General features: G+C 45.7%; 1 protein-coding gene across 1 annotated transcript in view; it reads right to left on the reverse strand.

Moving 5' to 3' along the window:
• Positions 1 to 247: 247 nt before the first annotated feature.
• LOC137525512 (very long chain fatty acid elongase 4-like) overlaps positions 248 to 14,248 on the reverse strand; it is a 59,013-nt gene continuing 45,012 nt past the window's right edge. The window contains exon 8 of the mRNA XM_068246637.1: positions 248 to 891. Coding sequence (XP_068102738.1) covers positions 718 to 891 — 174 coding nt within the window. The 3' untranslated portion in view covers positions 248 to 717. The remainder of the gene's footprint in view (positions 892 to 14,248) is intronic.

The following is a 14,248-nucleotide window of genomic DNA, read 5'->3' on the forward strand; positions in this document are numbered from 1 at the left end:
AAAAAAGGAACACAGCATAGTTATTTGTGTGCTAGGCACTGTACATATACATGTCTATCTCATCATGTCACATGTCCCTTCGGGTATCCTTTAAGCACTTGGAGATCATCATACATATCAGTGGGAATCGAGCATTGTGGCCCACACTGGATTATATGGACTGACAATGCGCCTGACACTGGATTACATTGCCGGACAATGTCAATGACACCTGATTGCATTGCCAATGTGATTAACACTAAAACTATTTTTGGGGACATCTAATTATTTTTGAAAAGCAAGTGTTTGTTATTTGTTTTTTTAGTGCAATAAATTACATTTTCTCATGTTCGTGTTTATGCAATTGGGCGAATGGAGCGGGCGGCTATCAGATGGCCCCGTTATTACCAAGGGGGCTTCCAGGTCCTTGTCCCTGAAAATGATACATTTTGTAAGTGGGAGGGGAGGCTGGGGGATGTGTAGGAAAGCATCTCTTCAAGTATTTTAAGAGCCAATACACTTTTGTGGATGTCCAGGCTAGGTGTGTCCTCTGCAAGCAACAGAATCTTCCTCCAGGAGTTAACTGTTCCTTTATGACAGTAGAAGCCTCTTGTGGCCAGGTTACCCTCATACAACTCTTAGAACCCTTTCTCGGTCATCCTTCATGCGGTCAGTTGGATAACAGTTCTTAGCCTGCTCCGCGGGGGAGGTGCTTGCATGTTAATGATTGTGGAATGCTCACTCCTTCTTCTTCTGGGCTTGGCGGCGGAAGTAGGTCTGATAGTAGAAGTTGAGGAAGAGTATAATGAGGGTGATGACGTAGGTAAAAACAGCTATGTTAAACCCATCAGGGAATGGGCAGTCTGTGAAGAGGTTGTAGCCGCTGTGCAAAGCAACTGCAACAAATTGAGTCTAAAAAGAACAAAAACACATACATGAAATACAACCTAAACTGAATCAAGAAAAAGAAGGCAACCCTTTATTCATACTGCATCAAATAAAACGAGGGAACCTATTAATAACATAAAAACAATGACAAATACGTTTCATACCGTGTAACAATTACATTCCACAACAATATAATACATAGGATTATACAACACCCAAGTTTCTTATGAGGGTTTTGTAGCCTTGCCAACTAGGCAATAATGCCACTAGACCACCCAAAGAACATGCCCATATATTTACAAATAGCTGTTGTTTTTCTCTGTCTGAAGATCACAATACCAGGAGGATACTAAAGACACAAGGGGGACACAAGAGTAGGAGAGGAAGAAGAAGAAGCAGCACAGTGTAGAAGGCAGGAGAGCCAATTTAGGGATCCATCTCAAAATGGCGCCTGAGATTAATGGCGCACGGTGTTGCTGCTAATCAGTTTGTCGCTTATCGTTATTTAGCGTTAAAGCCTTATCGTTATTTAGCGTTAACACACAGAACGCTCTCTGTACCTATCCCTAACCCCCCCTGGTGGTGCCTACCCCTAACCACCCCCCCTGGTGGTGCCTAACCCTAAGCACCCCCCTGGTGGTGCCTAACCCTAAGCACCCCCCTGCTGGTGCCTAACCCTAAGCACCCACCTGGTGGTGCCTAACCCTAAGCACCCACCTGGTGGTGCCTAACCCTAAGCACCCCCCTGGTGGTGCCTAACTCTAAGCACCCCCCTGGTGGTGCCTAACCCTAAGCACCCCCCTGGTGGTGCCTAACCCTAAGCACAGCCCTGGTGGTGCCTAACCCTAAGCACCCCCCTGGTGGTGCCTAAGCCTAAGCACCCCCCTGGTGGTGCCTAACCCTAAGCACCCCCCTGGTGGTGTCTAACCCTAAGCACCCCCCGGGTGGTGCATAACCGTAAACACCCCCTGGTGGTGCCTAACCCTAACCACCCCCCTGGTGGTGCCAAACCCTAACCACCCCCCTGGTGGTGGCGTGGTGCCTAACCCTAAATCTCCCCTGGTGGTGCCTAACCCTAACCTTGACAGTGTTACATTAAATCCATTCCCCGTTTTGCAGTTAAATAACTTCTGCAGTTTGGCTTATGTAGGGCGCTATTGATAAATAACATTACTGTGGGGCAATAACGTCTGCTGTTTGGCATATGAACGGCACTATTGATAAATAACGTTAGTGTGTGCCACTATTGGTAAATAACGTTAGTGTGTGCCACTATTGATAAATAACGTTAGTGTGTGCCACTATTGATAAATAACGTTAGTGTGTGCCACTATTGATAAACAACGTTAGTGTGTGCCGTTTTTCTTCTTTTTTCCCTGTGCGCCATTATTATGCAGTACTAACGATAAATAGCGATAAGCGTATCTTTTTAATGCAGCGCCATTTTTTATGCATAGGCGCTGTGCGCCATTATTCACTGATCAGCAATTTAGGGGGAAGGCAATTAACATATCTGTATGTTTTGGGGATTTATCTGTTCTCCACTAAATTTATTTTTTATCGTTTTATTTTGTTTATTTCTTCTACAACAGTTGGATTGCTGCATATCATTATGAAGCCCCACCCACCCCACCCACTGAGGCTTAGCTTAGGATGTTTATTAAGCATCCGTCCGTGTTTCCCCCCCCCCCCCCCCCCCCCCTTGAGCATTGTGGAAGACCAGGTATATTTTCTACTGGCTTTAGAACTCAGTAAAAGTAAAAACATTCCGCAGAGATAATTCGCCAATGCTAAAGATTTTACAATGAGCAAAGATTTTACAATGAGCGAACAATCACCAAATTTATAAAGTATTATTGTAGAAATTTTTTTTATTCATTATCTAATTTTCACTGCAGTCTCTCTTTAACCATTTTGGCCCGCGGGGATTTTTCACCTTATGCATCAGAGCAATTTTCACCTCCCATTCATTTGCTAATAACTTTATCACTACTTTCTTTGGGTGGTACATTTTGCTAAGAATTAATTTTTTATAAATGCATTTTAACAGGATTAGTAAGAAAAAATGGAAAAAAATCATCATTTCTCAGTTTTGGCAATTATAGCTTTAAAATAATCCACGCTACCATAATTAAAACCTATGTATTTTATTTTACTGTTTGTCTCGGTTATGACACCATTTAAATTTTGTCCCTATCACAATGTATGGCACCAATATTTTATTTGGAATTAAAGGTGCATTTTTTCCATTTTGCGTCCATCACTATTTACAAGCTTATAATTAAAAAAAAATGTTCGTCGTATACCCCCTTCACATACATATTTAAAAACTTCAGACCCTTAGGTAACTATTTATGTTTTTTTTTTTTTTATTGTAAATTTTTTTTTTTTTTTTATTTGGGTAATATTTTGGAGTGGGAAATAAACAGTAAATTTTAATGTTATATGTGTAAATTGTAATGTAAAAAATATGTAGATGTACAGTAGTTTCACTATTTGGCCACAAGATGGCCACATTGAGTTTTTTTTTTCTCCTTGTGCTTCTCGCTAACTGGAAGCACAATGAGGACGCAGAAAATTTTACACGCAGAATAACTGAAGCCTCTTGTAAGAGCACTTCGGTTTTTCTACTGTGGACACGGATCGGTGATCGGGAACCATGTTCCCATTCACTGATCCCAGGGCTACCGGGGGACAGCACGGGGGCGCACCCGCGATCGTGCACGGGAGCGCGCCAAAGCAGAGCAGCCGCCCGGTCGTGAGCATCACGTCTGGGCGGCTGAAATGGTTAAAGTATATTGTTGTTTCACCGGTAGTGAGGCAGCATTGTGATGATCACTTGATGACGTGACAGGTCCTGCTATGCCTGTATGCCTGAAAGGTCGCAGGGCTTATACTGTATTATTATAGAGTGTGGTCTGGAATCCCGTCTGACGGGTCTGCTGACAACCATAGAAGATGCCATTAGGGCCGTTACTCACCAAACAGTCTGAGCTGCTGACCTGAAGGATTGTACACGCTTTTTAGCCTACTAAGAATAGGCAGAACATTTTCCACAAGGTGTGCATGAAATAGAGGCACGAGCAAAAAACGGGCGTGGGTGAAAAACGGAATCATAGTAAAGGATAAAAATCATTTTCAAGTGGGCGCAAAGTGAAGCCGAAAACATGTAAATGATAAGTACCGTTTTACAACAGATGGGAAAATAAAATGAAAAGATATTTACTTTAACCACTTCAGGATCACAGGTTTTCTTCCCTTAAAACCAAAACAACTTTTACATTTCAGCGCTCCTCCCATTCATTCACTGATAACTTTATTGCTACTCATCACATGTGAATGATCTATAGCTTGTTTTTTTCGCCACAAATTAGGCTTTTCAAGGGTGATATTTTATTTTAGTAATAATGTTATTCTCTATGCATTTTAAAAAGAAAAAAGAGAAAAAAATGAAAAGATACACTATTTCTATATTTCCAACCATAAAAAAAGCAAGGGAGGCTAGGATTAGATCAGGGTTGATCAGGGTTGATCAGGGTAGATCAGGGGTATATAGTCCTGGTATATTTATTTATAAGTCCTGGTTTATTTATAAAATCCACTAGGTGGCAGTCAGAATACAAGTAAAGAAGATCCAGTTACCTTGTAATCCTCTCAGGAGTGATTACAAGGTAACTGTATCTTCTCAAGTGCTGGCAACATTGTTTGTAAACCTCACAAATGAATGAGCACTGCTATTGGCTTATAGCAGTGCTCATTCATGGTTACAGGCATCTAATTGGTGATGGGAGTAATTACTCCCATTCATCAATCCCACCCAGAGATAAATGAAGCTGGTGCACGCGCATGTGCACGCACGGGGCGCGCACCCGCGGGCGGGAGCGCGCGGGAGCGGGGGCGCGCGGGAGCGCGCGCGTGCACGCGCGCGATCGTGTCCGCACAGCACAATAGCGGCAGGGGCGTTTATCAACGCCCCTGATCCGCTCATTAAGTCAATAGGGGCGTAGTTAAGCGTCTGGGAAATCCGAAAGTGGTTAAAAAACGTTTGATTATTCAAAAATAGATCTTAACCTGTCCCTACTCTCACACAGAACCCTCCCCTGGTGGTGCCTAACCCTAAGAACCCCCAGGTGGTGTCTAACCCTAACATCCCTCTCCCCCCCCCCCCCCATGATGGTGTCTTACCATAAGACCTCCCCTGGCGGTGCCTAACCCTAACACCCCCCCATTGGTGCCTAATCCTAACCACCCCCCAGCACAAATACCCTTACAAATGTAAAAACGATAACATATTTGATAACATAAAATTTGTACATACAAATGAAATAATATGACAAAAACTAGAACATTGCAAGTTTCAAAACCATAACATAACTTTAATGTTCTAATGTTGAAAACTATATTTATCGTGGTGCCCAAATTTCTGCTTTTGTGCACCATATTAAAGGAGTTATCAGGGAATTTTATCAAAAGGAGCTTTACTCACATGGGGCTTTCTCCAGCCCCTTGTAGCCGACTGTCCCACGCCGACCGCTCTGCTCCCCGCCGCTGTCCCGGTCACCCAGCACGGTGCAGAGGCCTACCGCGGGGTCGGCCTTACTGCGCCTGCACGAGCTGCCGCTGTCAATCATCGCCACGTGATCCCCGGCGCACTGCGCAGGCGCAGAACTACAGTCGGCCTCTGCACCGTGCTGGGAGACCGGGACAGCGGCGGGGAGCGGAGCGGTCGGCGTGGGACAGTCGGCTGCAAAGGGCTGGAGAAAGCCCCAGGTGAGTAAACCTCATTTTGATAAAATTCCCTGATAACTCCTCTAAGGATATCTGCATTAAACGTCCACTAGCTGACAGTACCCAAATTTCTTGCTACCTCCACAAGTCCCTTAAGACCTAATCTACTACAAGCAGAAAATATTGACCTCAAAAACTTTCCTTTTTTTAATGTACATGTAGTCCTCGGTTAACAAATGTGAAAGGGACTGTAGGTCAGTTTTTAACCTCGAATCCATTGAAACACTGTGGCCAGGTCCAGTTCTCTCATGAAGCAAGATGAAACTTTTGCATCAGGCACAGAGATTACAGCAGGGCTGTGGAGTCGGTACAAAAATCTTCCGACTTCAACTCCGACTCAGTTTATGAAACCACGACTCCGACTTAGACTCCGGGTACCCAAAATGGCCCTGACTCCGACTCCTCAACTCCGACTCCTTAGTCTAATACTTAACAGGACTCTGGATTTTGTACAAAAATCTTCCGACTCCGACTCCTCAGTTTATGAAACCACGACTCCCGATTCCAACTCCGACTCCGGGTGCCCAAAATTGCCCCGACTGACTCCTTGAGTCAGACTCCACAGCCCTGGATTACAGGGGCAGCACTTTTGTACTGAGTTTACACTAACAGCATACAGGGCCAGTTCTCTCATGAAGCAAGGTGAAACATTTGCATAAGGCGCAGATATTACAGGGGCAGCATGTTTGTACTGTGTTTACACTTACAGCATGCAGTCAGAGCAGGAGGAGAAACAAGAGGAGAGCGAGGTGAAGAGCTCATCATTGGGGAAAAGCAGCTTGTTGTGCTGTGTGAGGAGTCTGACAGTGAGTGAGGAGGGGAGAGGCAGGAGTGCAGCAGTGTTTCATTTGACTTGCACAGCAGAAGGGAGGAATGGAGTGGCTGAGGGTGAGCAGCAGTTTGTTTGTCACAGACTCACAGCCAGCCAGTGTGCTATTGTGTTGAGCTGAAGCATGTTATGTGAGAACATTAAATGAAGCAAATGAGTAAATTGTCAGGTGCTGTGCGATCATTAGAGATGGGCCGAACGGTTCCAGGCGAACTTTGGGGGTTCGTATTTGCCTGGACCAGGCGAACTTTTGCGGAAGTTCGATTCGCCCCATAATGCACTATGAGGGTCAACTTTGACCCTCTGCATCTCAGTCAGCAGGCACATTGTAGCCATTCAGGCTACACTAAGCCCTTGAGCCCCCCCTTATATAAGGCAGGCTCGCTGGCCATGACACTCACTCGTGCGCCTGCTGCAAATAGACAGACTAGGGAGAGCTGCTGCAGATTTTTTCTCCTAGGGAAAGATTAGTTAGGCTCTTGGCTTGCTCCTGGCTGATTGTTATTGCTAAAATAGCACCCCCTCAACAGCTCTTTTGAGAGCTAATGTTTTCCTGACGTGTTTTTTTTTTTTTTTTTTTTTGTGTTGCTCACTGACATTATATAGCCCTATCTGTTGCAGCTGGACCTTGGTAATTGTTATTACTGTGCCAGCCAGGCCCTGCCTAACTATCTATACTGGGACACCTACCTATGCCTACCTAACTACTGGGGCACCTACTTAGCTATACGGGGACACCTACCTACCTACCTATACTAGGGGTCCTACCTATGCCTACCTACCTATAGTCAGGGCCGAATTTCAGGAAAGGCCACAAAGGCCATGGCCTAGGGCGGTAAAAAATCAGAAGGATAAAAGGATGGCAAGACCTGAGTGAGATAAGAGGCTGCATGTCAAAATAAATCATTTCTCCTGCTCCGAAGCCGCCGGCTTTGCTGCACACACAGTCAGAATTCCCGAGCTCTGTGTATTTTACTTACTTCTTGGTGTGCGATGGGACAGTGCTATCTCCTGAACATACAAGCTTCAGTTTAATGTCAGGGGTGTAGGGAAACATAGATCACCATGTGTTTGCTGGGCAGTCTGTGACTCTGGTTGTAGACACAATTTCTGATCCAGTAAGGTAAACATTTTAACAGAATTATTTCCACTTTACAAATCAAGCGGGGCTAAACAGTGTATTGCTGGTCAGACTCTGTTAATGACTTGAGCCATTCCTTCTCTCTCCCCCTGGATTGTAAATTATAAACAGAAAGATAAGGTTTTTTTTTTCCTTAGAGAGATTTATGGCAGCCCCTTCTAAGCTAAATCTTAACCCCTTGCTGGCTCATTTAAAAGGCAGCAGAACTGCAGTAGTATGAGATAGACAACTTCTCTATAATTATAATTGCAAATGTACTGTTGTATACTTTTGTATTGTTACATTCTGTCTGTATACCAGAAGTAATAACATATACTAAAAATTAAAAAAATATATATTTGTACCGTGTTGGCAAACAGTAAAAAAAAACCTGTGAAAGGATCAGTACAATAAATAATATAAAATAAATGCAACAGATCTGTAATTACAGAAGAGCAGCGAGGGAGATGAACTGCTCTGCTACTTCATGCCTGGTACACACCATGCAATTTCCCATGAGATAGACCAGTCGAATCGATTATTTCTGACAGGTCCAATCTGATTTCTGATCATTTTTCTAATCGACTTTGTATAAGTGATCGGAAAATCGATTCAACCCATCTATCTGATGCATACCAGGCATTAGGGGCTCACTACTCTGACAGGTAAAACAATCATTCATCATTTTTCAGAGAGAAAACATTCATAGGTATACACAAGTCACTAAAACAGGCACTTCCTCCTGCAAACAAGTGATCGTTAGTGTGTGTGTGTGTGTGTGTGTGGGGGGGGCGGTTGGTGGAACCGGGCCTAGGGCACTGGGAAGTCCAAATCTGGCCCTGCCTATAGTGGGTCTCCTACCTATGCCTAACTAACTACTGAGGCACCTACCTACCTATACTGGGACTCCTACCTATGCCTAGATAACTACTGAGGCACCTACCTATGCCTACCTACCTATACTGGGTCTCCTACCTATGCCTAGCTAACTACTGAGGCACCTACCTATGCCTACCTACCTATACTGGGTCTCCTACCTATGTCTAGCTAACTACTGAGGCACCTACCTATGCCTACCTACCTATACTGGGAATCCTACCTATGCCTAGCTAACTACTGGGACACCTACCTATGCCTACCTACCTATACTGGGTCTCCTACCTATGCCTAGCTAACTACTGAGGCACCTACCTACCTATACTTGGACTCCTACCTATGCTTACCTACCTATACTGGGTCTCCTACCTATGCCTAGCTAACTACTGGGGCACCTACCTATGCCTACCTACCTATACTGAGGCTCCTACCTATGCCTACTTACCTATACTGGGACTCCTACCTATGCCTACCTACATACAAGAAGATAATAAGGTCGTTGCTTCTTTGTGGACAGACCAAATTTGATCAGCTGGACAGTCACTGTTGTTCTATCATTGAGCTACCACAGCCCGACGACCATATGGGCTCGAAAACCGCCACGGCCTACATTCTCGCCACGGTGCGCACCAGTCCAGCACGGCCGTCACTACGCAAACAGCTGTTTGCGGTGCGTTACACAGTGAGTTTGGTGCGTCAGTGTGAAGCAGAACTCTAATTACACTCCCTGATTGATGTATACACATGCAAGATGTTTGAAAGCACTTTAGGCCTGCAATTTAGCATTCAATGTGATTTTTGCCCTTAAAACGCTTTGCGTCGCCAGCCCCAGGACCGCCTAATGCCAGTCGGTGGAAGGTTCTTGGGGTGTGGTTTGCGAAGATCGCACGCACTGATGCCCGCACATCCTTGCTTGGATGGCTCTGCCTTCAGTCTCCCAGCGGCAATCGCCACTAGGAGATAGAGATGTCGGCGAACGGTTCCCGAACCGTTCGCGGGCGAACACCTCACCCTGTACTACTTCCGAGTCCCTATGACCCATAGTAGTATGGCTGCGCTGGGCCGGCGGTGCGCGTCCTTGATTGCGCGCCTGTTGCCGGGCACTTTCTGCGCATATGAGTGACATCACGTTCATGCGCAGAGAGTGCCCGGCAACAGGCACGCGATCGAAGACTCACACCGCCGGCCCAGCGCAGCCATACTACTATGGGTCATAGGGACCCGGAAGTAGTACAGCAACATAGAGATTCGAGAGCGAACTGTTCGCTAACATCTCTACTAGGAGACTGTTAGATTGTCTGAACCCTATGACAGGATCGCCGTGATTGGCTGGCTGGGGGAGGGATTTAAGAAAGAAAATAAATAGTAGAATTCATTTAAAAAAAAAAAAAAGAACAAATATTTATAAAAAAATAAAAATAAACACTGGGGGAGCGATCATCAGACCCCACCAACAGAGAGCTCTGTTAGTGGGGAGAAAAGGGGGGAATCACTTGTGTGCTGAGGTGTGCGGCCCTGCAGCAAGGCCTTAAAGCTGCAGTGGCCAATTTGGCAAAAAATGGCCTGGTCTTTAACAATGTGGTCCTCAAGTGGTTAAAAACTTTTTTTTTTTAATTTTTAAAATTGATTTTCTCAAAAACGACAAGGTCTTTTAAACTACCGTATATACTCGCAAGCAAGCCGACCCGCATATAAGCCGACCCCTCAACTTTTTCCTGAAAAAACAGGAAAAAATGATTGACCCGCATATAAGCCGGGGTAGGAAATGCTGGCCGTGTGATCCCCTCCAGTGTGTCGCAGTATAGTTAGTATAGTGGCCAGTATGGGTAGGTAGTGCCCAGTATAGCTAGTGAAGTGCCCGGTATAGCTAGTATAGTGCACAGTATAGGTAGTATAGTGCTCGGTATAGCTAGTATAGTGCCCCAGTATAGCTAGTATAGTGCTCGGTATAGCTAGTATAGTGCCCAGTATAGCTAGTATAGTGCACAGTATAGGTAGTATAGTGCCCCAGTATAGCTAGTATAGTGCCTCAGTATAGCTAGTATAGTGCCCGGTATAGCTAGTATAGTGCCCAGTATAGCTAGTATAGTGCTCGGTATAGGTAGTATAGTGCCAGGTATAGCTAGTATAGTGCCCAGTATAGCTAGTATAGTGCTCAGTATAGCTAGTATAGTGCACAGTATAGGTAGTATAGTGCTCGGTATAGCTAGTATAGTGCCCCAGTATAGCTAGTATAGGGCTCGGTATAGCTAGTATAGTGCCCCAGTATAGCTAGTATAGTGCCCAGTATAGCTAGTATAGTGCTCAGTATAGCTAGTATAGTGCTCAGCATAGGTAGTATAGTGCTCGGTATAGCTAGTTTAGTGCCCAAGTATAGCTAGTATAGTGCTCGGTATAGCTAGTTTAGTGCCCAAGTATAGCTAGTATAGTGCTCGGTATAGCTAGTTTAGTGCCCAAGTATAGCTAGTATAGTGCTCGGTATAGCTAGTTTAGTGCCCAAGTATAGCTAGTATAGTGCTCGGTATAGCCAGTTTAGTGCCCTAGTATAGTGCCCCCGCCTCACCCAACTCCCCCCCCCCCCCCCCCCGCGGCCGCCGCTGCTATTAGCTTACTGTGCGGCTTCCTCTATTCCCCTCTCCGTCTCCCGGCATGTAGATAGTTCACAGCAGCTCCCTCCACGGCGGCTGCTGTGTGATGACAGGAAGCTGGAGGCAGAGCGGTTTCCTGTAACGGCGATGTGTATCGCCGTTACAGGAAACCGCTCTGCCTCCAGCTTCCTGTCATCACACAGCAGCCGCCGTGGAGCGAGCTGCTGTGAGCTATTTACATGCCGGGAGACAGAGAGGGGAATAGAGGAAGCCGCTCAGTAAGCTAATAATAGCAGCGGCAGACGCGGGGCGGGGGAGGCGGCCTTCCAAAACGAGACTCGCAAGCAAGCCGACCCCCCAACTTTTTGCCCACTTTTGGGGGGGGTCAAAAATTCGGCTTGCTTGCGAGTATATACGGTAGTTTCCACAGTCATTCGTAAGTCAGGGACTACCTGCACTTTATAAGAAATGTTAAGAGATTGGCACAATAATACTTTGATACAGAAGACAGTAGCCAATGTTTCGGGAGACAAGAGTTCCTTCTTCAGGGAAATTAGGTCTTTAAAGGGATCCAAGCAGCTCTTGGCTTCACATAGCCGCAAGGGCTGCCATTGTTCAGAAGCTCACTCCTCTGCTATTTTACAACTGCTATTATCCAGGCTAGGTGTGAAATTCTTCAACTGTAACTGATGTTTTCTGTTTGAAGTACAATGGGGGTTTGTTTGTGGTCAATTAAGTCTAAAGAGGTGATTTCTTATCTGTCTTCCACCATCTCCTGCTCAGGGACCACAGGTCCTTTGCTGACGGACAAAGTGGCTAATTTAACCCTTAGATGTAAAAAAATGAGGTAAAATTAAATATTTTTTTTTAGTAATAAACCACATTTTTAGAATGCATTTTTAATTTGCTATAGAGCTGCCCTGGGTGTTAAAAGCGATGCTCGGTTCACTTTAAAGTGTACGTGAGTCAAAGCTTGTGTCAAAAATCGTATACTTAAGCCTCACGATCTTATAGAGGCTTCCCACTGCATTCTTCACTCCCCTGTTACTGCCCGCAGACCCCAAAAATATTACCAACAAAGGCTTGTCAGTTATTGGGGCGTGATCCTTTTCAAGTACCAGCACGGCCATACCTCTGACTGCAAGCATTTTGCCAGCACATGTACAGCCGCACCTGAGCAGTAAGCCGGAGCGCCCATGCTCGTGTCAGAAGAGCAACGCGGCCCCGATCAGCTGGAGGGAGCAGAGGAGGACCAGAGGACAGCATTGGAATCCTATGGAGGATGTGATTTTCACCCGAACTTCGTATCCTTCCACTTGCCAGTAGATGATGAGTACCTGTTGCTGGCTACAGCAGGAGGACCACATCGTTTGCTGGCAAGTGGAATGATATAATAACACTTTGCCAGCCAATTAAAGCAGGGCCAAGTTTTTCCTGCCGCTAGGTAAGTGTGCCCACCCCAGCCTGGCGGGCTCGGCAGGGTATGCAGAGTGGGCAGCAGAAAGCTTTCATGGTTACCTGTCGCGACAGCTGGATCAGCTTTATTCTCTTCTCCACCGCAGCAGCGATGTAACCTCGACATGTCTTCTTGGTTCTGATCACATGATATGACGTGTTCAGGATCCAGGAGACCATGTCAGCGTTACAGCACCACTCAGTGGTGGAAGAGGGGTGATGGGTGACTTCCAAGGCCCATCTCACCACATTCCCAGCCACATAAAATCATTAGGTGTCCATCATATGATGTCCCCAAAAGAATTTCTGAAGGCCCCATTATTCCCCTCCTCCTTTCCCTTACAAATCCAGAGTGTGCACAATGGGGTCTTACCTAATCCAGGCAGGACACAGGAGGCAGCCCCGTGCTCTACACTCCGGACTTCTCCCCGTGGCGCCTCTATTCCTTATTCCCTGCAGGCAGGTATGGGGTCACCATAGCTGGAGAGTACACACACCTTGGGGGCCCGTACAGGCTCTGGGGCAATTGCCCCCTTTGCCGCTATCACCCTGCTGCTAATGGGTTAAAGACCTAATTGCATAGAGGAAGGGACTCTTGGGTCCTGAAATGCTGACTAGTGTCTTCAGTATTAAAATATTAGCTGATGGCCCGGCGTTGCCCGGGTATGTATTTGGCAGGTGTTGGATCCACCCACTTTTTCTAACACAATTACTCAATGACCTAGTTTGAGAACTTTGCGGTCTTTGGCATCAATAATTTGCATTGAAATGAAATAAAGCTGATTGGCTGTGGCTCCACCCCCTTTTCTGTATTTGACCCCCAGTCACCTAATGACCAACTGTACCAGGTTTGAGGCTTGTGCCATTAACAGTGTAAGAATGACAGCAATTAAATACCCCCCCTTGAAAATTAATAGGTGAATTTTGATTGGCTTGTGTAGGCTTCTCCCACTTTTCTAAATATTAATCCCAGTCACCCAGTGACCAACTGTGCAAAGTTTTAGAACCCTGCCATTAAGAGTGTAAGAATGGCTGCAGTTTACATTTTCCCAGTAAAATTTGTATTTTGTCTCCTCCCACTTTTTGGTTATGGGGATATAAAGTAACCTATATGTTATTCCAGGTAATGTACTATGTGCAGAGGTGTATCTAGAGGGGTGCAGGCATGGCTCCTGCCCCTGTGTCGCCCCCATCACTCAGATCAGATTAATTCTGGTCTCTGGGGAACATGGCTACTTAATTTATGTATGCAGTGCTGCTCGGATACCCCTTTTCAAAATCCGGATCCAATTTGGATCTGGATACCCAGATATCCAATCCGGGTCGGATATCAGAGTTAAAAATTTTACGATCTGAATCAGATATCCGACCTCAGTATCCGGGCGGATTTGGATATCCGGATAGCAAAACCGGAAGTGGCCTTTAAATTGCTTTTAAAACGTTTTTTAGGGTAAATGAGGCATGCAGCATCATTTTTTTTTAAAGGGAAACACTAATTGATGATTTGGGGACTTTAAATGCACCCCCCCTTCCCCCCCCCCCCCCCCCAAAAAAATGGATGTCAATTAACAGCAGAACTAGGTTCCAGACAGCGGTCGTGCAGCCCACATTGGGCTTGATTCACAAAGCGGTGCTAACTGTTAGCACGCCTGTGAAAAGCCCCTTAGCACGCCTAAAGGAGCTGTTAGCACGCGAACCGCATCGCGTGCAAAGTTATGCGCGTAA

This window comes from Hyperolius riggenbachi, chromosome 7 (genome assembly GCF_040937935.1).
Source record: "Hyperolius riggenbachi isolate aHypRig1 chromosome 7, aHypRig1.pri, whole genome shotgun sequence".
NCBI lineage: Eukaryota > Metazoa > Chordata > Amphibia > Anura > Hyperoliidae > Hyperolius > Hyperolius riggenbachi.